The 21,927-nt window shown below is 42.9% G+C and overlaps 2 protein-coding genes and 1 long non-coding RNA gene across 4 annotated transcripts in view; 1 reads left to right on the plus strand and 2 right to left on the minus strand.

Annotated features, from left to right (window-relative positions):
* Positions 1 to 751: 751 nt before the first annotated feature.
* On the minus strand, positions 752 to 9,501 carry LOC109530831 (cystic fibrosis transmembrane conductance regulator-like). Its single transcript, XM_019894730.1, has 7 exons — positions 9,109 to 9,501; positions 7,062 to 7,172; positions 4,805 to 4,916; positions 2,915 to 3,130; positions 2,741 to 2,830; positions 1,447 to 1,610; positions 752 to 881 (listed from the first exon to the last, which is right to left on the minus strand). The coding sequence occupies exons 1-7, from the start codon at positions 9,159 to 9,161 to the stop codon at positions 752 to 754; spliced, it is 876 nt and encodes a 291-aa protein (XP_019750289.1). The 5' UTR covers positions 9,162 to 9,501.
* Positions 9,502 to 10,554: 1,053 nt separating this feature from the next.
* Positions 10,555 to 21,927, plus strand: part of asz1 (ankyrin repeat, SAM and basic leucine zipper domain containing 1) — a 15,215-nt gene continuing 3,842 nt past the window's right edge. The window contains exons 1-13 of one of the 2 annotated variants that reach the window (XM_019894712.1): positions 10,555 to 10,589; positions 10,958 to 11,074; positions 11,926 to 12,028; positions 12,121 to 12,243; positions 14,153 to 14,264; positions 16,383 to 16,494; positions 16,565 to 16,699; positions 17,095 to 17,213; positions 17,434 to 17,497; positions 18,419 to 18,472; positions 18,994 to 19,106; positions 21,004 to 21,109; positions 21,700 to 21,813. In XM_019894712.1, coding sequence (XP_019750271.1) covers positions 10,557 to 10,589; positions 10,958 to 11,074; positions 11,926 to 12,028; positions 12,121 to 12,243; positions 14,153 to 14,264; positions 16,383 to 16,494; positions 16,565 to 16,699; positions 17,095 to 17,213; positions 17,434 to 17,497; positions 18,419 to 18,472; positions 18,994 to 19,106; positions 21,004 to 21,109; positions 21,700 to 21,813 — 1,305 coding nt within the window. In that variant the 5' untranslated portion in view covers positions 10,555 to 10,556. Of the gene's footprint in view, positions 10,590 to 10,957; positions 11,075 to 11,925; positions 12,029 to 12,120; positions 12,244 to 14,152; positions 14,265 to 16,382; positions 16,495 to 16,564; positions 16,700 to 17,094; positions 17,214 to 17,433; positions 17,507 to 18,415; positions 18,473 to 18,993; positions 19,107 to 21,003; positions 21,110 to 21,699; positions 21,814 to 21,927 lie in introns of both variants that reach the window. The other variant, XM_019894711.1, reaches the window with a different exon arrangement.
* Positions 12,222 to 17,176, minus strand: LOC109530818 (uncharacterized). The gene is made up of 3 exons (XR_002171069.1): positions 17,088 to 17,176; positions 12,695 to 12,919; positions 12,222 to 12,295 (listed from the first exon to the last, which is right to left on the minus strand). It is a non-coding gene; the product is annotated as an uncharacterized LOC109530818 (long non-coding RNA).

Below are 21,927 nucleotides of genomic sequence, written 5' to 3' on the forward strand. Positions count from 1 at the left end.
GGATATGGCGGGCCAGATGTGGCCCCCGGGCCTTGACTTTGACACCTGTGGTTTAGGACAATCGATGCAGGCAAGAGGAAATTCTTGGAGAAACTTTTGTGATCATGAGTTTTGCTAGGCGAAATCACATACATTGTTTTTTTTTACAGCGTGGAATGGTCTTGTTGTTTTTGTCATTAAAAAAAATGTATTCCATTCAAAATATATTACAATAAAATAAATACAATAAAATAAAATGTGCTTGGTCTTGCGCATTTCAGATTATATGACACGATGCAAATGATGGTGTCATAAACATAATCGTGTCGAGTTTTCATCTCGTGATGGTAATTGGTTGAGCGATGAGGCCATCGTGATCATTTAAGACGACTGATGCACACTGGAGCCGATTTTACCTTTTGATATAATCAGCTTTTAAAATGTATTACTTATATTTACATCGCTAGACAACGCCGCCTTCAGAAATTGCCAATCAAACGTGATCATTTTTTACAGTGTCGAGTCAGCGAAAGTTATTTTTTTTCATGCTTTGTGTTTTTTGTTTTACATTTGAAATAAAATAAAACAAAATTAAATACAATACGATTTTTAGTATAGAAGGTGTAGTATAATATAAAACTTGCCATAACCAAATGAAAATATGACGGCACATGCAAAAAATAGAAAAGTAAACTCCACCTATTAATGCTGTCAGGTGTGTGAGGAGTAACTTGGAACAAATGAAATCTTTATGCATCTGTGGTTTGCTTGCTTACTGTCGGATATTCTTGATGATGGTCTCCATCACCTCCTCCCAGCCGTACGCCTTCACTGAGTGGATGGTCTCCACGATCTCCGAAGTGAGCGCCAGACGACGGTTGGTCATCCCCGCTCGCTTCACCCTTTCAAACAAATCGAGCGCACACACATAAACAGGAATCGTGACAGGCAGGATCGCAAAACGGCAATACGGTCCAATAGTTCAAAGGAAGTGTTCATGATATTTATTGTGCGTGTAGCATTTCTTTATACTGGAAAAAAAAAAGGCGTCACACGAGCTGTCTGCTCAACCAAAACTGCCACGGTGGAAGGCAGAGTGTTGCTTTGTGTGCAGCCGGACGTTCCAACGGCACCCACTCGATCATCCAATTCAAATCGAACAACAGGCCGATTTTTGAGTGTCAGTCAGCGGGAGAAAATATGTACAGTCCGCGATGGCCTCCTGGCGCATGGTAGGCTCGCCAAACTCGGACTAAACATGCCGTTAAAACAAGTGGAATGCATAACAAACGCTCAATAAAAAAAAAAAATAAATAAACGTTTTCCATTTCAGAACAAGTAAAAGAGAGATGGACAAGATAGGATGTCCTAAGTGGACATCCTATCTTCACCGGGAGGGCCATAAAAACAGGAACCAATACAAAGACGACTTGTGCAATGTGATCCTGCGGTGTTGTTTTGTCCCACCGGTGAGGTCCCATCTTCTGCGCGAGGCAGGCCTGGACGATGCCGAGCAGCGTGAGAGCTGCCAGAGCGCAGAAGCCGTTCACCTCGATCAGTTCCCAGATCAAACCCACGCACAGGATGCACTGCAGGGGCGTGATCCACACAAAGTGCGCCAGGCCAAGGCTCTACAAACACACACACACACACACACACACACACACACACACACACACACACACACACAAACACACACACACACACATCACCAATGATGTCATTTATGAAATGAATTCATTCTTTAAAAATCATCTTCTATTCAATGGCAAAAATGGTTGATGAACTCAAGTGATGCAAAACAGCTGACTGAATGCTATATCCACAATTCAGTACTATGTAATGCACACGACACGTTTTTCAGGAATTATCCTCAAATATGTATCATATATTGAGAAACAAATTGGCAATTTCACTTTGCGGAGTTTTGAAGCTGAAATGCATTCGTGATGATTTGATATTCTGTCAAGGTAGATATTTGATGAGAACCCACATCATAAAAAAAAAAAAAATCATAAATATGAAAAAAAAAAGTCTATGCAGGGTCAAAACATAAATCAATGACAAATGTTCTGAAAAAAATGAATACTTTGGCATTTGGTGTTTCAGTCATTATTGTCAGTATCAGTACCAGTATCATTTTCAGTATCTGTACAGTCGACTGTGTAAGAGTCAAACAAGCAAACATACAAAGAAATTCATGAACCCGAACCTTCCTCGAAGTCCCAAGTGCAGCATTGGTGTGAAAAATTAAAAATAACCCTGGTCTTTCCCATAGGAGCATGACCAGGTTTGTAACCCCCACCCCACCCCACACACACAAAATCCCTCAAAATGCCACATTGTAGGCAGGTGCTAATTGTATGGCAGCGAGTATCAGGGTGCTTCCACATTCAACGTGTGGCCGAGACATCTCTGCCTTCAACCCTGCAGCTATGTTGTCGCATCATCGGCAGATGTGGGCTTTGACATCTTTGACGCACAATAGCTGTGCCATTGTGCTTGTTTATTATCAAACGTCTGCAGCGCACTGACGGACCCATGCCAAGAGTCGCCCACCCGAACCCTCCTTCGTAACTTTTTTGCGAAGCCTAACAAACTGAACTCCTTCAATACTGGTTTGGTCCACCATGCGCCCCAAAAAAAAAAACAACAACAAAATCTCCCCTCCACAACTTTTGGGATGTGTAGCATATCATATTCCCATTAAAAGTCATTAAGTGTGCATTGATGCTTTGTGTCTTCACAGCGGTGTGCTCACCTCGTCCAACTTGTTGAGGTGGGCCGACATCAGACTCACAAGCTGACTTGTGCTAATTTTATCCAAGACCCGACTAGACAACTTCAGTGTCTGCACAAAATAAAACGCGACAAAAAGGTTCAAATTAGGAGACACCCTTGTCAAAGGACCTCCGACCAAGCACGCCGGCCTCACCTTCTTGTAGATGAGGCTGAAGAGGGCGATGCGAATCTGCATGCCCAGGTGATGCAGGCCAAAGATGGCCGGCTGCAGAAGCAGGAAACGTGCAGTGAAGAGCAGGCAGAGGCCAAGCGCCAGGAAGTAGCCCTGGCTGCGCTCCGGCGCGTGGAAGGGGTCGAAGGAGGCGATGATGCGGCCCAGGAGCTGAGGCTGCACAGTCTTTGAGGCCTCCTATGAAGGGGGGAGAAGACGTTCAGAGGAGAACAAATGGATTCAAGCGCCATTCATCACCAAATCCTTCTCGACACGACGTCGCCACATGCTTGACATTTTTCTTGTGTCGTGTTGGCCGTGACGTGTACGCACGTGTGCGGGCCAGGCTGAAGGTGTCAAAGGTTTTATTTCAACTTCTACTATTATTCAGAAACCCTAAAACGATCATTTATTGGGCGTTGATGCCAAATGAGAAAGTTTTTACTTTACTTTGTTCAATTTTAGGCCATTGTTTCCCCAACCATAAATTTCGTCTCCGAGCGCTTGCATGCTAATTGACAAAGTGCAATTCTGCAGCTTGTTGATGAAGTGCTGCCTCTGTGAGATGAAATGCTATTGTGGTCAAGTTTATACGCTTTTATTGCCTTTACGGGCGCATGTTATTTTTCCCTACACTGTGGCTTCTGCTATGCCAAATGGAAGCCGTATGCGCCTTGTTATACCCCCCCTGAGCTCCAAGCCCGGTTGTCATGGGAATGAAAACCGTACTTGTCATTGGCCCAGCAGTATCTCAAAATAGGCGGACTTCCGTCAGGATAAAAAAAAAAAGCAAAATAGGTTGAAAAGTTGGCGATAAATCTTGAGCCCTGGTGTAGTTTGAGCGAAGAATGTCACAGCCACCTGTAAGTGGTTTCCAATTTTAAAGAAAAAAAAAGGATATAATACAATGTGTATCTCTAAGGGACATGTGGTCCGATAACTGCTTTAAAGAAGGCAAATTGCGGGTGTACTTTTTTTCCCCCTACAATTTTTGAGAGTCCCCAGGTGTCTGTGACATTCTTTGGTCAAAGACACAAAGGATAAAGATTTAAACATGTTTTGAGGGGCCACTCTGCTATCCCTGTCCCCCTCGACTGCAAGGCGAATGCTGAATACGGTTACCATGACGACTGGCGATGAGCTGAGGGTTTCCATTGAGGTGGGAGGCAACAACTCGCCCGGAGTGTGAAGTCAAGCTAACTCAATGTATCATTTTTATTGCTTTTCACTCGTTCAATTGGTAAAGTGGTTTGTCAATTAGTGTAGCAGATCAGTGCATGTGGCGCATACAGTATACACCAGAGGCAAACGCAAATACTGCCCTAAACCACGCCTTGACACCTTCGCAGAACATTCAAGTATGTGTCACTATTTGGTAACACCGCAGCTCTGCTTAGCATTTGACTTTGACATGATTACGTTACCGAGTCGTCTGAAATTGACGCAGCCAAGCTTCCAAGTCAGGCGCGGGGAAACTCGGTGGGGGGATTGTTATTGAAAAATGAAACCTTGTTGCGCGGCGGACGACTGGTTAGCAGGTCAGCCTCACAGTGCAGAGGGGCAGGGTTTGATTCCAGCACTGGCGTTCCTATTTGGAGTTTGCATGTTCTCCCCCGGGCCTGCGTGGGTTTTCTCCGGGTACTCCGGTTTCCTCCCACATTCCAAACACATGCATGGCAGGGCTGATTGAACGCTCTAAATTGTCCCGAGGTGTGAGTGTGACCGCGGATGGTTGTTCGTCTCTGTGTGCCCTGCGATTGGCTGGCAACCGGTTCAGGGTGTCCCCCGCCTACTGCCCGAAAACAGCTGGGACAGGCTCCAGCACGCCCGGGATCCTCGCGAGTATAAGCGGATGAGAAAATGAGGGCTTACCCCGAGGTAGAGGAGGACCCCAAAAAAGGCAAAGGGGCAGAGGAAGCATCGTGCCAATGCTCGCATCAGACTGGGCTTTTTCTTGGCCGAGACCACCTCTCTGTCCCATTCTCTGCATGGGCCAAAACAACAACACATGTGATCACACATTATCACGACCCCAGTTGACAATTATTTACAGAACATGATTCAATCAGACGAGGAACTTTACCCAAATATTTTTGGCGTCAGAAAATGTCAGACGACAAAAGAACACACTTGGTTTTTGACCCTTGGAACTTTGCTCAAACGTGACAAAAATCCCTGCCTTCATTAGCGCTGGCTGTGTTATCCTTGTGACATCACACTTGTATTAGCTTCCCACAAGCAGACAGAGCCCGGAAAAAAAAAAAAAAAAAAAAGTCCAAGAAGCATCTTTGTTCTGCGGAGCTCATTTCGCAACAGACTGACATGCTGAGTGACAGCGTGAAAAGACGACTGAAGGACGTCAGCGTGGACAACAAGAGCGATTAAAAGGAGGAGCACAAAAGGGTTCGGATGGATTTATACTGCCAGGAAGAAGGACGACTACAGTGGAGCGCTACAAAAGTGCAACAATGAGGAGTTGGAGCGAGATGTCCCAAACCGACCTCTTTGAGTCGAAGTCTGGCGAGACTTCACCTCAGTGAGAAGCTCAAGGATAAACTCGGCATATAAACGTCTTCCAACAATACTATCGTTGCCACAAAATTGTACATTTAGCGAAAGAAGCATATGGTTTGCGCACACGGTTGACTACATAAATGCTAGACTTGCTAACCCGAGAATGCTATATATTGTCTCAAAATGATCTACTTGGCCAGAAAAGTGGTAGTGTCAAACATGTGTCCGTTATTCTGCCATGAAAACACAATATTTGCTCTCTCTTAAAAAAAAAAAAAGGCTATATCAGGCTGGGGAAATGCTAGATTGTATGTACACATTAAATATGTATACATCTTTGTGCCACATTAATCATTAAAATGATTTTTGCCAACTTATCGAACACCAATGTTGACACATTTATCTATTAAAGCACCTGCCTTGCAAACAAAAAGACTACGTTAGGCAATAAAAAAAAAAAAGGACAAAGACACATTTTTATGTATTTTGTGTTTTCAGTCATTGCAGAAGAGCAGGCAGGCATCGCTCCAAACCAACTCCACATTTTCTTGCCTTTTCATTTCCTGTCCGACTTACGATTTGTCCCTGCCTTGCAGCTCTTTCATCAAGTGTTTTTCTCGACCTGACCGAGTGATGTGCAGCTTTTAATAGAAGATAAAGTTCACGTTCCCAGAAGTCTTTTTACTGCGTTCCTGGCTCAAAATAATGAAGCCAATCACTCAGCGGTTGCACTTTTTTTTTTTTTTAAAAGGTCGACTCTTTAGCACTTGTTGGCACGAGGCCGCTTGATGTGTCAGGGAGTCAAGGACACACTGTGGTCCTTTTTATGCAAGCGCCCTTCTCCGCAATGTTAAAACTCATCCAAATGTTTTTGATTCAGTCATGATTTGACCTTGAGGAGCTGACCTGCGAGTTTGGCTTTCATTGGCACGTGAACTTTTTCATGTTTTGCATTTTCACATCAGGGATAGGGATGAGGAGTGTTTAATTTTTTCCCTCACGCATTGGGTTGTGCATTTAGGCCCCCCCCCAAATAAGGAACCACAAAATGAGGACTTCAAACTAAAATGTTAGACTTCCTGTGTCTTTTCGAGTTGGGATTCTTGAGACTTTTTTTCGTGGGTCTACTGATAATTGACCTTTCTAGTGGAATCTTATCATACTAATTGAAAGTGGCTGGTTCAATTTTTCCAAATATCCTAAGTGGTACTCTTGAACCGACTACCAGTTTGTTTTTGAAGGATCTCTGAAAATGACGCCTAGCATAGCCACTTGAATTAGAGCATTAGAAAGCAAAGTATATTGGACATAAAAAAGACCAAAAAAAAAAGTGTGTTTGTTTGGCACACACAGCTTCAGCTTATATCCGGGCACATTCAAATGCCAACCCGTATTTGAAGTGACCGCCGAGGGAAGCAGGCAAGACGTCCTGCCACTGTAAAAGACGGAGAAAAGGACGCAACGTGGGAACAAAAATCAAAACTCAAAAAGATACTTTGGGCTTTAAGTTCACAGGGGCGAAAAATGATTCAAAAAAGGCTTTGTTTTTGAGTTAAAATGAGGGGCACAAATGTGGATGGAAATTGTCAAAAAGGCCGTTCGGGTGTCCTTATACCTTTCGAGCCGCTCGGAGAGGTTCCCAGCGAGATCGTATGAAGGGGCTTTATAAACGTCAGTGAGGTCCAACTTCTTCTTGAAGCCCTTCCTGAGCAGCGGAGACGTCCACCTGAGTCAACACACACAAAAAAAAAAAGCCACATCAGGGAATGTCACGACATCAGATAATGACAAAAGTCAAAGGACCTGCGAGTGTGCCAGGGTGGCATCGAGGAGGCATCCTGATGAAATGCCTCAGCCACCTCATTTGACTCCTCTCAACGCAGAGGAGCAGCGGCTCGACTCTGATGAGCGAGTATGTCGCCCGTTCTCTGAGGGAAAGGATCTCATCTTTGACCTGCAGTGCACACTCCAGTTTTCCAGTTGAAGACCGTAGTCTAAGTCCCATGGTCCCCGTCTCTGGCCGCCGCCCACCTCACATTGCACTCGACCTCGATGGCCTCTCAACTTTGGATTTAACATGCAATGGGTCAAATTGACCCATAAAAATATACATTTTACTTCTGTACAAAACTTTGGGGATCAAACTTATTGTGTTGGCCTTACTGCTTTCTATTTTATGAATGTCCCAACAGTATAATTTGTGCTTGTTGAGCAAGCAGGGGGTCACATTGACCCATGAAACAAACGTAACAGGACGGTGAAGAGAAGAAGCTTTAGGATTAATAGATTTATTGTAAATAATAAAATGGAAAAAGATTAGCAAAGCTAATAATTAAATAAAAATACATTTTACATGGAGCATATTTTTTAAACTAATTTTACTCATACATTTTTATTGTGAATCTATTTTTTTTTTAATAATTGCTCATTTATAACAAATATTTTTCTGAATGCTACAATTAAAAATAAGGATTTTTTTAAAATTCAAATAGGATGTTATTTAATTATTGTATTAATTTACTTGTAGCTCATTCAAAATTGTGAATTTTGAGTAATTACATCGAAACGATTAGTATACTATTCTAATGAGAATGAATGTATCTATTCGACATAGACATTTTATTTATTTTTTAACCTAATCTAAGAATAACCTGGCCCAGCGGTCCAATTGAAACATCGAATATGTTTGGAAACATCTCCTGTCTGTTGACAACAAATGTTACAAAATGTTCTCCAGCCTAAAAAAAATATATTTTTTTTCCAATCAAAAAATACAGAGGTGGGAAGTAAGCGGGTACAAATTCTTTGTTCTTGTACTTACAGATTTTTTTAGGTTTCCATACATTTGAAAAAAAAAGGGTATTGTTTATACTTTGTCAAAATACAGCTGTTTACTTTTGACATAAAAAAGACAAATAGGTTGAACTCAACCACGGTTGATTGATTGATGAAGTGAGCTCTTGGGATTGTATAAGGCATTAAAAAACATGGACAGATGATATGGAGGACCATGAAACAGAGAGCATAAACAATGACTAGGAGAAGCAAGATATTCCCCATTCACAACCATATTTAAGCCTGTTTGCTCTTGTGGATACCAAGAATGATACGTGGCGAAAAACGGCTTGTTTGAAAAACTACCGACTTGTGGCATTCAAGAAAAGTGTGTGTAACCAGAAAAATAAAACAAAACACATGCAGGTGTATTTTTTCAGTTGGTGGCATTCGCTTTTTTGTTGGTCGGTTTAGGTGTGCGGAAAAAAAAAAGTTGTTTCGGGAGCATAAAAGTTAAACCACCCTTTTCATTTATTTTTTTTTACATTCTTAGTATAACGAAACAAGCTAATGAATAAGGGAAACTATTTTGTGTGTCGGGAAAAGTTTCAGTTATCAAAATCAAAATGTTTGTATAGAACTGACAGTAAACATTTATTTCCACTTTTGGGGCCTACTTACCTGTAACTACATTTCAAAGTCTGCCATTTTTAACTTTTACTTCATAAGTACAGGCGTTTAACCAGTAATTCTACTGTTAGCAGAACACAAGTATCTGTACTTTTACACAAGTGGAGTATTTGAGTACATGGACCAACTCTGTAATCCAGCATTAACAACGTGACAGGAGCGAGTCAACGCGCACGCACGCGAATCGTGGAACGTACCAGAAGAAGAACCTGGAGAGGAAATTGGCATCTTCCACGGGTGACTTCTGCATCCTCAGCTGCGTCGTGTGCACCTGAGAGCGAGGCGAGCGCGCCCCCGACTTTCATTTGTGAACCCCCACTTTTCGGCGTCCGCCACGCGCACGCGCAGACCAAATACCTGACACCCCCACCCTCGCCCCCAACCCCGAAAACCAGTTTCCAGCGTCCAGGATCACCAAGAAAAAGTGTAGCGGCTCGACGTGACGACCCACCGCAAAGAGTCCGATGAGAGTGCAGCCTCCACGGGGTGACCAATTGGCTGTCTGGAGGCTTGTGAGCGCGCATGGAAGCTCGGGTCATCTTTTATGTGCGCGCGCAAGGCGCACACGCTCGCGTCATCTTCAAGAGCCAACCACGGACAACACACTACCACGCACGCACGCACGCACGCACGCACGCACGCACGCACGCACGCACACACACACACACACACACACACACACACACACACACACACACACTATTAGCGATTAAAAAAAACTGCATTCAAAAGTAAATGTATTTGAACTGTTAGTGTAATTAATTTGTCTATTTGGAACTCCCAGTAAATACAAAAATAAAAATACACAAAACAAGGCTAAAACAACCAAAATGCTATATTTTACCAATGTAACTAAAATATGAAAGTAAATTAATAAATTCTGTGGAAAAAAAGTAAATACATCCAATGACAAATTTTGGACTTTTTCGATCAATTGATTTGAACTAGTTGAAAGAGAGAAAACTGCATCAAAACTATACCAATGTTAATTCATGCGGTGGTTGTAAAACATAAAGGAGTGTTACAGTTTGACCCAGGAACTAATTATTAAAGCATAACTTTTTATTTTAAATCGTGTATATGAATAACCTTTTTTTTTTTTTTTTAATCCACTGCTTTCAGCCTCGAAAAAGTGCTCCACATGTGCGGTCTATCCATTTCACCACACCCCACTCCTCCTATCATTCTAGAAACAGTTCCACGATGTGCAGTAATCTTTGGGAACTTCTTAAAAAAAAACTCAGTTTCATATCACGCACAGTTTCAGGTGAGGGAGGATAAAAAAACATTCCACAGGGGAACACCGATAAAGTGGGGACGGTGCGGTGAAGTCGTCTTATCAGTGCTTTAGGTGTGTTTAGGTTGCTTTGGTCCAATTCTTTTGCAAAGCAGTAGGGAACTCGCGCTGACATGCATCTCTGTCTATTTGTGACACGGATTTGTGGCCGTAGAAAATCAAAACTAACAATGGCTACAAACAGCAAGTTGGAAGAAATTTGGTTTGAATGGCATGCTACCGGCGGGGTTTGTCCTTTGCTTTGAAGTTCGTAGTGGAGGAAACAGTGACCTCTGGTGGAAATTTTGTGCTCACACAGGATTGTACTGTACGAGAGTGAGTGTATTGTTCAGTTCTCATTGCGTGTGAATGCCTCTCAAAAAGGGACAAATAATGGAAACTGTACTTTTTAATATTTGTATGGCTACTTTCTGTGCATTTTTCCCATTGGGTCAATATTTACTTTTGTGCGAATAGTCAGTACATGTTTCGTTTTACCTAAGTAGGTTTGTACTACTTATCAGTCTTTTAGAGGGGGTCTGTATTTCTATTTAAAGAGTGTAAGAACTTTTGATTATCAGTAAGAAACACTCAATGAAGTAAATCCCACTGCCAAGAAATGTATATTAACGTTGTAAATAGTAATATACAAGGAAAACGTAAATAAATAAAAAAATGTGTTAAAAGGAGTCGAAGTTGTACCTGTACGTTGTTGGCGCCACCTAGCCTGTTAATTGCCATTCTAACTTACGGCTTGGTCACCATTGCAGAGAGTCGACATGGACGACTTGAAAGATCTCTCCTTCGCAGCTGGATACGAGAGCGACACCAGCAGCGGCGAATGGTTCATGGATCGCCCCCCTGATAAAAAGTGTTTCGATATTCAGGTAAGTTCGATTTGCGAACAGGAGAAATGCAAGTCTCGCTGATCGTAGCTACCGGAAGTAGCAGGTTTGCCGCCATTAGCAATACAAAGAACTTGTTGCTGCCTGGCTAGCGCAGCTCGACAGCTGGCGTTGCTCGTTCGGTGTTGGAGAAAATTAACTGAGTGAAATGCTTACACGTTATCCATCACAAAATCAAGGGCTTCGCGGAGTGTCTAACAGCTGAATGAATGAAACTATGAGAATATCATGAACTATATTATAGCTGTCGTCTGAGGTGGATAGAGTATCCAATAATTGTACTCAAGTAAAAGTACTGTTGCCTCAGTTTAGAAAATGACTCGAGTCTCCAAATAATTACTTGAGTCAAAGTATTCGGTGAAAAAAATATGTTCACAAGTATTGTGTAAATGTATTCATTGCGTCACTTTTTAATATTGTTTATTTTAATCAGCTTGAATTTCAGACAAAAATAGAAAACAGGAATGCACAAATTCCCATGTAAGACATGGCAAACTAAAACAATAAATTAATTGAAAGCTGTGGTTTGGATCATTTTACCTGCTAGAAAGCTGATTTGTAAAAAAAAAAAAAAAAAAAAAAAATCGATTTTAAACATGCCTAGTCTGCAACGTTTTATACTCAGTACACCACCCAACCTCTGCTGGTAGACAGTTTGAGACAGTTGAAATTAGTTAAGCGCTTATTGACATTTTGCCGTTCACTGTCCCCGGGACTGTGGAGTGACACCGGGACGTGATTAAAAGACAGGTAGGATGGAAGCCCAAAATGACAGGCTGACATTTAAATTTCCTGTGTGCTGTATATAACTGGTGAAACTGTTATTGTGACAGAAAGCCGATAACGCCGTGGCTGACACTGGCGGTAAAGTCTATTTGCTAAAAACAGCCATCAGAGAAGGCAACGTTGCTGCCATTGAACAGCTGCTGGACGATGGTAAGAACCTTTTCATTCCCAAAACACCAATTAAATGTGTTTGTGTACAGTACAGTAAGTAGGAGGAGTAAATGTATTGATGTTATGCACAGGGATGAATGTGGACAGCAGCCTGACCTTTGACCACACCCCACTGATGTGTGCTGTCAGTCTGGCGGACCACGATGTTGCCAAAGTGCTTCTGGACCGAGGAGCCAATGCCAACTTCAAAAAAGGTACCCCATGTGAACAATTACTTCTGGATCATGTAGAATCTTTTCACTTCCACTAAGACACAAAGCAAGCAGTGTGTCTTTACAGTACATGTACAGTTAGATTTTAACTGCTCATAAAGTGGCACAAGGACATATTTATTGACAATAATTAGCAATTTTGTAATCATACCAAAGTAGTGAGTAATGATGATTTTCTTTCAGAACAAAGTAGTAATCTAGTGAAAACAGCTGTACTTTTGGAGAAAAAAAAGTCTTGTGAGGAAAAAAAATAGAATTTAGGAGAATAAAAGTTATCTTTCTGGACTAAAGTGGTATTGTTTTGAAAAGAAAAATAACCTTGGGCTTTTCAAAAACAATGCCAACGTACTAGATTGTCCCATTTTTTAATTTCAAAATTCTCGCCAACTCCTCATTCATAGTAGTCAAATGTTGCTTTCATTTATTTTCTGACCTCTACTTGTGCACAAGATGAGATGCCTTCTTTCAGTTTACGACAAGAACAACACAGCAGCGCAGTCCAGCCGCAACATCAACATCGTTCATCTGACATTACTTAACAGCGATGACGCCAAAGAGGAAATGTTGCAGAAACACCACACCTCTGATCCTTGCGAGTTGTTTTTCGTTCAGGCACCACCTCATCATCCAATGCGTATGATGTGTCAAGGTCTGTCTGCTGAAAAAAAAAAAAAAGCACGCCGGAACAACTCTTCCATGTCGGGAAGGCCTATATCTTTACTCAGTGCTCCTTCACGTCAAACATCACAAGCAGATTCAACACGCCGATCACTCGACATCGAAATCAAAAGTCCTTTGGTCATAAAAAGTTGGTCCATTCAAGTCAGAGGGAATGAGAGCAAAATCAGGGAGCAGCTCAGTGGTAGATTTCAAAATAAAAGCAATAGTGCTGTGAAAGCATATTGATGCGGGGTGGGGTCAGATGGAAATGTTTCAAACTATGGAAGGCCCCTTTTGCTGTACCATTTCCAAAACAAAACAAAATGGATTGAGCTACACTTTTGTCCAAAGAGTCCTTTTATTCCTTCATTTCCCAAACCAAACTTTCAAAAATAACCTGACACACCTTTTTTGTGTGTTCCAAGGTAAGAAGCTCCAATAAAACTACGCTATGCTTCTGTTAGCCAAAATGCTAACCATGCTACTATCATGGGACCCAGTTACATTCTCGAGCTTGTACTGGAATTCCATCAAAAGTTCAATTGAGTCCAGGAGAATATCACGACGTTGGCGTTGGGGGGAAGGTGAAGTAAACAATTAAATGCTCCAGTGAGCTCCCCCCCCCCAAGGAAGTCCACGAATGAACGCATGAACGACATATCCCGGTCGCCACACTGCTGCCATTCCCGCTCAGCAAAATCTCTGGATCAGCATTTATTTATGCACACACAAGCTGGGCTCGTCTGGTGTGCGCCCACGCAAAGAATATATAAACAACAAAGACACAGTAACACACATGCAGATGGAGAAGCCCAAACACAAATACACACACAACCACATTGCCAGGCCAAAATTGGAATTGACCTCAGTGCTGGGGCCCTCGGCTCGCTCTTATCAACGTATGAACAACTCCAGGCGTCGTTTAGTGTAAAAAGATGCTAATCTAGTGAAATTCAATCTGAAATAATATCGGAAGTATGCGATTTTGTTTTGAAGCGGCCATTTTATGGTCACTTTGGGCTTCTTTTAGGGGTTCTTCAAAAATGAGAATTCTCCCAACTTCCCAAGTGACTTTATCCGATCGCTATCAAATTTGAAGCATGTATATTAGACGGATAGGCTAAAAGGGGACGACCATCAAGGCGTCAGGTGTCAACGATTATCAAGGTAGGAAGCCCCTATTCATCGTCGTTAATTTGGATGTGAGCAAATGCGATTTTTCTTTTTGTAGATGGCTGGACGGTGCTGATGGCCTGCTGCACTGCGTCGGCAAAGGAGGACAAAATCGCTCGCTGTGTGGAGCTTCTGCTATCCAGGAATGCCGATCCCAACATGGCGGACAGGTGAGTCGGACGTCTACAAGGAAGTTGAATTCCTCCTGCTGGTTGTCTGCAGAGTGTTAACGTCTGTGTTTGTGTGGTGGTTTTATACATGCGAGCTCAAGTCCAACAGCTGTGTAGTTGTCCGTCGGAAGCAGATGGGGATTATCAGACGCCGTGTGCAGTCATCTCACGCCAATATGAAAAAAAAAAAAACCTTGTTTTTCTGTTAAATGAGTTGGATATTTAAGATTACGCCGTGCGCAAATCAAACAGTGTCCGTGTAACTCGTGTCAAAGTGACGACGCATCTCCTGTTTAGCTTACAGGCTAACAACACTGTTGCTCTACCAGTGCCAGCGAAGTGATCAGTTCCGTCTGAAAGCAAATATTTGAGTGCCGACAAACCCCCCCCCCCACGGCGCAAAGAAGAGCGTACGTTGATGTGGTGGATGCCATCAAACGGCCCCCCCCCCCTCGCTTACGTCGGAGCGTCAAACCAAAAATGAGCACCAGCTGCCTTTGCCTCCCCTTCAGTGTAAACAAACACACTCTCAACAAACACGATGTGGACTCCCAATTGTTCACATGCGCTCACATTTACTCAACTGTCGAGCGGAAGTGGCTTTGAGCTGCTACGCACATGTGAACATGCACGGCGGCCCCAATGGGTGCGAGACTGCTATTTTGCTCTGAATTAGGATATTGCTGGTTTTAAAACACACACGCCTTTTAAAACACGGGTCAATCTGACCTGTGACAGAACATGAGGGTTCAGCTTGCCGATTGAAATGGTGACGTCTACTCTGCTAATCGCGATTTAGACCTTAAATCTCATCTGACCTTTTTTTATGGTTGGACAGCTGCACAGATAAGAGTGACGTACGGTCCCGGTGATTGGAACGCTCACACAGAAGCGGTATGAGAAAGACCTTGCCAGGGCTGTCACGCCGACAGTAGAAATGAACGATGCCACCCGTCCCGTTCCCACTACTCAAAGAGGAAGTGCACCGTGGTGAAGTGGCGTGGAATGCGCGTGGATTGACATAAAACATTAACTTTTGTCCACTTGGCAGTGATTAATATGACTGTTTGCCGTCACGCTGTTTGACCAGCGCCGATTCTTTCCCAGACCGCTCACTAAATCACCGCCGCAAGTCAACAGTAAGCTCGCCTCGGACGTGCGACAGATAAAAAAAAAAAAAAAAGTGATTGATGTACAGTGTTTCTCTCCGCCCGCGCCAAGGGCAATCGCAGTTATTGAATGGGGAATTGTCTTGACTTGATCCTCATTGTCCCCCAGGGGCCTCTCGATGTGCCAAAAAAAGGTTTGCGATGACTGACATTGTCAGCCTGACTTGGCAGGATAACAAAAGTAAAGATTTATAAAACAAGTGAGTTTTCGTCATTGTTTGTGAACGGATCCAGATGACCCATTTTGATGACGTGCCATTAAATTAGCAACATGACAGCGGTTCCCGAAAATGACAGTAAGTCAAATAGTCTGATTGTCGTGAGTACAACGAAACAAGAATTTAGAAACTCTGATGATTGGGTTCTGGAGAAATGAGGTATTATGTGTCAGGAAAATTCCCCACTGTGTGATGCCGCCAATAGAAAATCGGTCCAAAAACGCAGTCAAATAAGAGTAAAACAATATCATGTCATTATTTCTTCACATATGTCCGAACCCTTTTGTTTCCTCCGCAACCTGAGAGGCCGAAATGCCGAGGGGTTCTCCATGTTGATGCATCGAAGTTAGAGATTTTTCCCGAGCGTCAATCACGCTACAAACTCTATTTAAATAGAATATTATCTAAATATTATTCATGAGAAGAGCAGCAGAAGTGGTCATGTACTTTGGTCATCGGCTGGGTTTTTTTCTTCTAGAATTTGTTCTGGAGGATTTTAGCGGGCTTTGAAGTTTTCATTTCATGTTTTGAACAAAATTCCACAGATGGCGGCCACTTGCCACGTTGCGATCAAAACGTCTTATTTTTGAAGGGTGTGTTGGTGGGGGAGAGGTAGTGCGCCGACTTTGTTTGGGATTGTGAAGGTGTTGCAAGTTAAAAAAATGTCATATGGGACCATCAAACCCCAGTCTCTTAATTTTTCTCTCTCTCTCTTTTTTTTTTTTTTGAAGGTCTCAAGTGACATGCCTAATGTTGGCCGCCAGAGCCAATTACTGCACAGTCCTGAACCTGCTGGCGTCCCACGGAGCCAACCTCGATATGCAGGACGCCAACGGATACACCGTATGTGACGTTGCCGCGGCGACACCTCTACGCGCGTGCGTGCATGAATAACCGAGGGGCATTATTTCAGGCCCTGTCGGTGGCCGTTCACCACGGCCGAGAGAAGGCCGTGCTGAAGCTCCTCCAGCTGGGAGCCGACAGCAGCATCGCCACCAAGGCGGGAAAGAGCCCCGCCCAGCTGGCTCTGCTTCTAAAGCACGCACAGGTACCTTCAACTTTGACTGTCCATAAAGCGGATATGACTAATACCCACACTAGGTAGCTTTCGTCACTACCTTCTGTTCTGTTGATATAGTTGACTTATCGGCCGGCATTCAATAAATGGCCGAAAAGAGCATCCGCTCTCCTTTCACACACGCAAGTGCGTGAAAGGACTATAAAAACGCATCGAAAATGGAGGGGAAAAAAAAATTCATAATTGCATATATGCAACAGAAGATTCAACATAAATGCGCTTTCAAATATGTCAGCGCTGTTCTATATCTATATATGCATCTATTCAGTCAATACTTTGCATATCGCTGTAAAGTGGGTACATTTAAAAACCCAGCTGTCTGTACGTGCCCATGTTGTGGGTTCTTTTTCCCGAATACCGTGCAGATCTCCAGAATCCTGTCCTCCACATTGAACAGTGATCCTGTGCTCCCTTTCAACTCCACGGAGGAAACCCTTCCCACGATCGTCAAGGCCAACCCTCAGCCCGCATCTTTTGCAGAAAGGTAAAAGATGTGGAACACAACCTTGACATGAAAATAGACAAGATAGATGGAAAAGGTGAAGAAATGCCGGTGCCGTCTTGAACGTTACCTCTGAGGTAAAACTTGTAAAACTTTGCGTCTGTTGCCCTCTGCTGAATTCTTTGAACAACTGCAGGGATCAATGTTTTAGCCTGTTCAAAATGAAAACAATCCATACAAATCACAGTGTCCCCCCCCCAAGTGTACCCAAGCTGGATGACCTGGAGCTCCTGCTTCGCGGCTTGGATCTGGACTACCACATTGACGTCATGCATGTATGTCAAGGCGATGTTATTTGTCCTTTTCCTTCCTAGCATTGGGGTTAAAAAAAAAAAAAATCATTCCTTTTTTACACATTGGGTTTATAATCAATCATTTACATACTCCCAAAAATAGTGTTTGAGCGATTTTTTTTTTTTTTTTTAGATATACGTGCTTCTTAATAATTCTAACACGCATATGTTTAAAATCGTTCCAACACGGAAAGTTTATTTTAAAGGGGTTACTCTGTGAACTACTTCAAAATCATTACAAAAGGTACTTGGACATGCTTTGAAATTATTACACATGTGCAGTAAAATTTTTAAAAAAATCATTCCGACATACGCTGTGTAACATCAGCTCCACATTTGCACCGTGCTTGATATAAGATCTACATGAACATTGTTGAACCCTTTGAGGGATAGCGGTGACGACAGCGGACAGCTTATCATGTTATCAGGTTACAGGGTGCATGAAAGGGTTCAAATCTTTACTACACACATGTTTAAAATCATTTGTGTATCATGTTTGATATCATTCCTACACGTATGATGGTGGCAAAAAAAGTTTCGCTTTTATGAGACCCCTCCCCATCCAAAAAAAAAAAAAAGATTTTCCTCTAAAATACCTGAACCAAATTCTTGTGTGAAAATATCCACGCCCGCGTGGCCTTCCCACATCTCCCCGATGTCACCCTATTGATAAATGATCGCACGCAGTCTTTTTTTTTTTTTTCGCTCCACAGGTGAGATGTTACAGTAGCAGACGTGAGGAGCTATGACATTTTCATGTAATGAGCTGTGCAGTTTACATATTTCTTACTAGCACGGTTGATGGAACGGGCTCAGTTTGACAGATGCTGGCGTTACCCATGCGGGCGCATCTGCTCAGGCCGCTCAAGTCATGCCCGTGTGCCTTTGCAGGAGAAAGACATCACCTGGGGCGAGCTGCTGACTATGCAGGAGGAGGACCTGGCGAAGGTACGGGGTGACTGCAACCACTGCCTCTGCACATGAGGATGAGGGCGGGTGATGCTGCGCATGCGCACGTACGACTTGTGATCCACGCCAGTGAGCCTCACCTGATGTTTGAGCGCCTTTTGGGGAATTTAAAACGTTGCGTCGATGAAAAGCATAACAAGCGTCTACAACACCGAAAGGGACAGAGCCACAAATCAAACAAGCATGACCCATGATTTTTATTTTGACTACCTTATTTAGCTACAACGAAAGGAGATAAATCGTGTGTCGTCGCGACCTGCTTTAATAAAATTTAAGAACAATTAAAAAAAAAAAAATGTTATAAAAGGAATTAGTAGAGCCTGTGAAGGGAGGTACCTTATTTTGGTAAACCAGAGGGTCAAATTATGAGAAACTGAGAGCGCTCACGAAAAGTGAGCTTTGATAGGTTTGTGAAAGGCTTGTGCACGTATGCCTAAAGCGATGCAAATAAGATAAAAGAAGGTTCATTTTATGATATGATCCTGTATTTCTGCTCAAAGGTTGGAATCACCGAAGCAGCGGACCAGCAGAAGGTTCTGAGCGCTGTGCAGCAGATGCACTTGGACAAGTTGGACTTGGACACAATGGAGCAACTCGGAGTGACTGACAGCGGGTTTGTATCATGCCTTCATCATCAAACACCTCACGCCAAATTCATTCACGACTTGCAAATTCATTCATTTGCTCGTGTTAAAAAAAAAAACAACTCAATTTTTCACTGAAAAACTCTTGTGGCGCTTGGTGAAGTGAAGGGGGCAGAATTCATTTTGAAAGGCCATTGTCCCGTCTCTATCCAAAATACTACTTTGCCACCATTTTAAGTTACCGATAGGCAATTTGAAACTTTTTTTGAGGGGTGTCAATTACCCCCCAAATGTAATTTTTGGCTGCAGTGCTCCATCCCTATCCTGGGCGAACACTATATTTCTAGCATCGAGCCAGTCTTCTGCCCTTGAGACTGCGACGTTCCTCCCCCACTGGAAGTTGTCCATCACACCTGTGAGCATCTCTCATTCTCATCTGCGCTCATCTCAACCTTCAGTAATGGTTTAAGTGGAGCCGTAATGATTTGTAAGGCGAGAGGCGACAAGGGCTCGCGGCAGAGTCGTCTCGGCGCACCCCATCGCTCCGTGAAGGCTCAGCGGGCAGACGTCAGGAGGCAGAAGGATGGCGCAAGGCTTGACCAGGACAAGGCCGCCCCGCCACTTAGCAACCGAGCAAACGCACTCGTATTCAGTGAGCCGAAAGCACGTTGACAGCTTTGGGAACGCAAATAACGGCAAACGACGACGGCGCGTCTAATATGAAATGTGAATTTAGTAACCGGAGTACTTTTCATCAATTGATGGAGGCTTGTCAGGATCACCTTTGTTGCATGCCATCCAATTGTATTTTAAGAGCAGTCAATGCGGACAGAATACTCAGAAAAGCAAAGAAAGACAACAAGCAAACAAATGAAGACTGGCTCAACACAATTCACAAGGTGTTCATGGATCTGAAGTCTCAAATTGGAATTTCAAAGATGAAGTATCTATTTAAAGGTCTGAAAATGCACAATGCTGCTACGAATGTAACAAACTTAAAAAACGTTTTCTAACAATTTGTAAAACTTGATTGATTTCATTCATTATCCTTAAAGGTGTTCACAAAACTAAAACGAGAATGTGTGAAAATAAAATATAACGTTTGAAATTAGGGGAAAAAAACTAAAGTTGATTAAATGTGGAATCGTTTTTAAAAATACATCAATTGGGGGTAAAATGTAGGAAAATGCTTTTTAAAAATGAAAAAAAAACCCTGAAAGTTTTGAAAATATTTTAGAATACCTAAAACACTTTTATGTAGTTTTTTAAAAAAAAACTTTTAGTCAGGTTCGTGATCAGGCTTCTGAGGAGCTTGCTGATGTCTTGATCACTTGAATCCGGTGTGTTGGAGGAAGCATGCAGATGATACAGACTAAAAAAAAAAAAGTTTTTTTCATAAAATGAAATATTAAGGAAGAGAAATCGGACTTGTAAAGCATCTAAAACAGGGACCGTCCGATTTCGATGCGATAGCATTTTTAAAAAAAGACGAAGAAGAAAGATTGACAGGCAGGCTCACACATTTTTTTTCCCCCCAGCGTAAAACAACAAAGCCGAAACATAACATCAGATATTTTTGTGCGGGCGCGCTGTCATCGCCGCGCTAGACAAACTAGGAGCAGCGAGAAGGGAGGCTCGGCCGCCTGACACTGTTTACACTGCTCACTCTGACAGAGTGCGCCTCCTCCGAGGCAGATGTGGCGCTGAAATAACAACGATCAATAATCCGCTCTGTCGAGTTATGTCGCTGGATGAATACGAATCACTTATCGTCTGAGGAGCGTGTTCGCTGGGCGGGAGAACGGCCCCGCCACCTGTTTGCTGAGGTGCTCGACATTTTTCGATCCCAACACTCATTTGTATCCATCAAAGGAAAATTTAACTTAACGATTATGCTTATCTATTTTTTTTTTTAATGTTCTTTAGGAGTGAGGAGCTGCTTACCTTCCTGCTCAAGGTGAAGCGGCAATGCTTCGGGCTGACGGAAACCATTCAAGACACCGTCCGCCGTCTCCCCCTGCAGGTCTCCAAGGTACACTGCATGCTGGGCCGCTTCATTCGGCGCGCCTGAGTCATTGAATCGGTTTCACGAGAACATGGCGATCCAGGACACAAAACAGTAATCCACTCTTGGTTGCAGGGATTACGTTACAGCCACCCTTGTAATAAAAGAAAATCCGTGAGTGAGAAACGTTCAATTTAAATGCGGCCTAGTGAAGCATTTATGGCACATTTACATTTTTTAGGGTCCTTAAAAAACTATATACTTGTAAAACTATACACATTTAAACACAAATTGGGAGAGAGCAAGAGCAACAGACCAGGCAAAAATATTTCACAAACAGTAAATAAATAAGAGTTCCTTGTTTACCAATCGGGGCACATAGAACAAACCTATTGTTGTCAAGAACTTTTTTGGACTTGACTTCCCCTTAAAATGTAAATATTGAGTTTCCCCACATGGCGTAAAAGAGTTCCAATTAGTTCATATCAGAAAGATTATTTACTGCGCTTTCAAACATGTTTGTACAAATAAAGCTGGGAAGAATATGCCTTTCATAACTTTGCTTAGTTTTAGGGCAATTGTGCTGCTTTTGTGTGCTAACGTGCGTCCGGGTCTAGCTGGTCTTCACACTGGACCACAAGAGGGAGGCCCAGGCCGTGTGCAGCCAATTGATGGTGCAGACCCAAGACCTGCAGACAGAAGTCAACTGCCTGCACAATCTGCTCTGCCAGGTCCGCAAAACTCTGCATACTGTATTTCAATGTTGACAAGCTCCAGCACGTGCGTGTGTGTGTGTGTCTTTGTGTGTGTGTGTGTGTGTCTTTGTGTGTGTGTGTGTGTGTGTG

This window comes from Hippocampus comes, unplaced genomic scaffold, assembly GCF_001891065.2.
Source record: "Hippocampus comes isolate QL1 unplaced genomic scaffold, H_comes_QL1_v1.1 scaffold319, whole genome shotgun sequence".
In the NCBI taxonomy this organism is placed as follows: Eukaryota; Metazoa; Chordata; class Actinopteri; order Syngnathiformes; family Syngnathidae; genus Hippocampus; species Hippocampus comes.

Bases quoted from the DNA above. Each gene is read 5' to 3' on its own strand.
- LOC109530831 (XM_019894730.1), bottom strand. From the start codon at position 9,161: ATGCAGAAGTCACCCGTGGAAGATGCCAATTTCCTCTCCAGGTTCTTC. The intron at 4,917-7,061 runs GTATAAGGACAC...TGGCCCATGCAG, and splicing joins CTCTCCGAGCGGCTCGAAAG to AGAATGGGACAGAGAGGTGG. The intron at 3,131-4,804 runs GTAAGCCCTCAT...CCCCCTTCATAG, and splicing joins GGGTCCTCCTCTACCTCGGG to GAGGCCTCAAAGACTGTGCA.